The sequence below is a fragment of the Pinus tabuliformis genome, chromosome 2_1 (genome assembly GCF_031772625.1).
Source record: "Pinus tabuliformis cultivar Carrire ecotype Pingquan chromosome 2_1, CPIR1, whole genome shotgun sequence".
Lineage (NCBI taxonomy): Eukaryota > Viridiplantae > Streptophyta > Pinopsida > Pinales > Pinaceae > Pinus > Pinus tabuliformis.
In genome coordinates, this window is record NC_142299.1 from 408,213,294 (window position 1) to 408,216,237 (window position 2,944).

The 2,944-nt window shown below is 32.7% G+C and overlaps 1 protein-coding gene across 3 annotated transcripts; it reads left to right on the forward strand.

Annotated features, from left to right (window-relative positions):
* Window positions 1-1,094: 1,094 nt before the first annotated feature.
* Window positions 1,095-2,337, forward strand: LOC149200637 (uncharacterized). Of its 3 annotated transcripts, none has more exons than XM_089399615.1 (4): window positions 1,095-1,417; window positions 1,536-1,604; window positions 1,704-1,789; window positions 2,147-2,337. In XM_089399615.1, the coding sequence occupies exons 1-4, from the start codon at window positions 1,397-1,399 to the stop codon at window positions 2,184-2,186; spliced, it is 216 nt and encodes a 71-aa protein (XP_089255741.1). In that variant the 5' UTR covers window positions 1,095-1,396; the 3' UTR covers window positions 2,187-2,337. The 3 variants fall into 3 exon arrangements, with proteins under 3 accessions (XP_089255741.1, XP_089255739.1, XP_089255740.1); XM_089399613.1 differs by having other exon boundaries at window positions 1,714-1,789; XM_089399614.1 differs by lacking the exon at window positions 2,147-2,337 and having other exon boundaries at window positions 1,704-2,063.
* Window positions 2,338-2,944: the final 607 nt, after the last annotated feature.

A 2,944-nucleotide genomic window follows, 5' to 3' on the forward strand; every position in this document is an offset into this window, starting at 1 on the left:
ATAAAAATTTATGATTTGAATTAGTTTTCATTTTTTTATTAATAAGTTTATCCCATTGTATTTGTTTATGAAAAAAATTATTTAATTTGACCAATAAAATTATAAACATGTTAACAATATTTATTAATTTTGAACTTCTTAATTAGAAATTTTTATTATAAAAATAATTTAAATATTACAAAATAATTAAGTTCCATTTTAACTAATTAATGATTAGTAAGATTTCATTTTGTTATTATTAGTCCTTGGCAAGGAAAATCTCTAATAAAGGCTTTGTTTGTTTATCACTATTAGTTTAGCAATGGCCAATGCTACTTATAGTGTTCAACATTAAAAAATAAATATTTATTTTTCAATATTATTTAAAATACTAATTTTCAAACATTTGATTAGACCATAACTTGAAGGTCTTATTGTAGTTTTTGAGCAAGATAATGCCATGTTGATAATTGCCTCTCATATTTTATAGCATAATTTATGGATATAGTTGCAATATACATGCATTAGTTTTAGAAATTCTTTTAGTCATCTTTTATTCTTAAGTTTTAAAGGAAGTAAATTACACATTTACCATCAATTACTTCTCAACATAATTTAAGCAAGTATTTGCATAAAAAATGCATAAGAATAAGAAGTAATAAGAAGTAAACAAGTGTCTCACTTAAATTACAAATTATGCTTTCAAAAAAATTGCAAATTAATATATGAAGTGGAAAAATTAACTATGCTTAATAAATTAGAAATCATGTAACACCTACTCACTAATTAATATTGTGCAATATTGTGCATAAGTAAATATACAAATAAAAAAAAAATTACTTTGCCATGATCCAATTATGGCAGCCATTATTATAATCTAAACTGAACTACATTAATCCAATTAATAAAAGTGTACACCATAATTGCGAAAGTGAAAGTGATATTCAACTCACAGATTTGTGTCGTACTCCATTAGATTTATATTACACACATAATATTATCAACTGACATACTTGTACATGGTATTAAATTTCTTGGTTAGCATTCTGTGTATACGTAGCACCCGCATTGATACTCCTCGACCTTGTCTAGTCGGCCCGCGGTTGAATGGCCGCCAGCTTCTAGGTCTCTTCTCCATTGGGTGCCATCTATAACTGGCGATACTATCCAATCAAAGAGTTGGATCCGACGGTCCACCGGATCCCAAGGGGCTATGCTAACGATCTGGTGCCTTGTCTCTGTTCTGCGGTCATTTGGCTTGGTCTGGTTCTTGGAGCTGCATTCTGTGAAACCCTAGTAAGGTTGGTGATATTCTCCCTTAGACAGTCTTTTATGCAGCAGTTATGCATCGTGGAGGGTTTTCCCAGAACTCCAATGTTACTAGATATTTCGACTGGGAGTTGCATGTTGTCGCCTCATGGTCATTCATTCTATACAGGTAATCTGTCATGTGAGGGTTTGGTCGTTTTTCTTGTTGTTTCAGTTTTTGGATTGATAGTAGATCTTTATATTTCTTTATTGATGGTTTACTAAGCTTTTCCCCCTTTTCTCTGTAGCCACTGCATCTACAATTATTCCCGAAACTCATGCCACTGAGAACCACTGCTATCCCTGCCTCCCATCTGGTAAGATGTTAGATGAATAGGGATCATTTTTATTTGCAATAGATAGTCTATTCCACCGTGTTATTTTTTTTTTAACTTGTTACGGTGCTCTGATGCAAGAGGGCCTTAGCCCACTGGAGGTTGGATGGCAGATGCGGGTGCCAGGAGACTGGAAGACCCAGATTTCCTCACAACAATTCGTGCAGGTATGAGATCCTTCCTTACATTAGGAAAGTCTTGAATTGTTTTGAATTAAATAGTAAACAACTGCATGAGGTTTTTTCTGTTGAGGGTTTTGATTTCGGGTTACCATACCCCTATTTGTATTAATTCGAACTCTTGAAGAGACTATTGTTTCGTCATGGTTTTGAGGGCCAACCTTCCAATCGAAGGTTTTTGCACGATTTCTTAGTTGTATATCAAATTTTTGATATCTGGGATTATTGAGTATGCATTTAAGCAATTACTCTGTTTAATCGTTCTTTTCTTTTATATATATATATAAAAGATTATCAGTTGCGGATTTAATCACTATTTTTGTGTTTGGTGTTTGCGTCGACTAGATACAGTCCCTTACACCAAGTCTGTCACATTCTTTCGTAACGTCGTTCCTTGGCGTCCACCCGAGGACTGGCCGACAAAACCAATCTGGAATGTTACCCTTAAATTATTCATATCCTCTCTTCCTTTCAGTAAAAATTCCCTCGTTTAGTTTCCATAACTAGGTTATTTATAATGTACTACTTTTCACCGTTAATTTTATTTTCTAAGAAGGCTTAACATTTAATAGTTCTTGCATTGAATGCATGTTTGTTGGCTGGAAGCCCTGCGGTTACCCACATTATATATGTCTTGTTCCTTAATGAATCTACTCTGTGCATACATCGTTCTTATTGGCTACTTGTTAAAAGCCTCGTTTGAGTTCCTAAGATATGTGATCAGAACTCTGTTTCACCACTAATAAATTTGGCAGATTCTTTAAATGGTAATAATATTGATGTGCAGTTTCTTTAACTTAATACACAGTGTTAGACTATACCTACTACCAGTTTGTAGGTAGAAAGTATTCTATCTTTCTGCCTGGAAAACTCATTGTTAACCGAAGTAACTCATAACTTTTGTTTATATATATGTATGCATGTATATATGTATGTATGTGTATATGTTGATGTATATGTATATGTATATGTGTGTTCTTACCTTGTTTAATAGCAAAGGGGCTATTTTATAACACATGTGATTGTACAGTTTTAATCATGCATAGATTATTGATTTGGTAAACATAGTTATTATGCTCATGCGGCTACACATCTGGATGGTTTATTGAAATATAATAACCTTTAAGCATTACTACAACCTAT

Coding starts and splice junctions, on each gene's coding strand:
- LOC149200637 (XM_089399613.1), top strand. CDS start 1,397: ATGGTCATTCATTCTATACAG. Junction 1,605..1,713: donor CTATCCCTGCCTCCCATCTG/GTAAGATGTTAG, acceptor AGAGGGCCTTAG/CCCACTGGAGGTTGGATGGC. Junction 1,790..2,146: donor CCTCACAACAATTCGTGCAG/GTATGAGATCCT, acceptor TGCGTCGACTAG/ATACAGTCCCTTACACCAAG.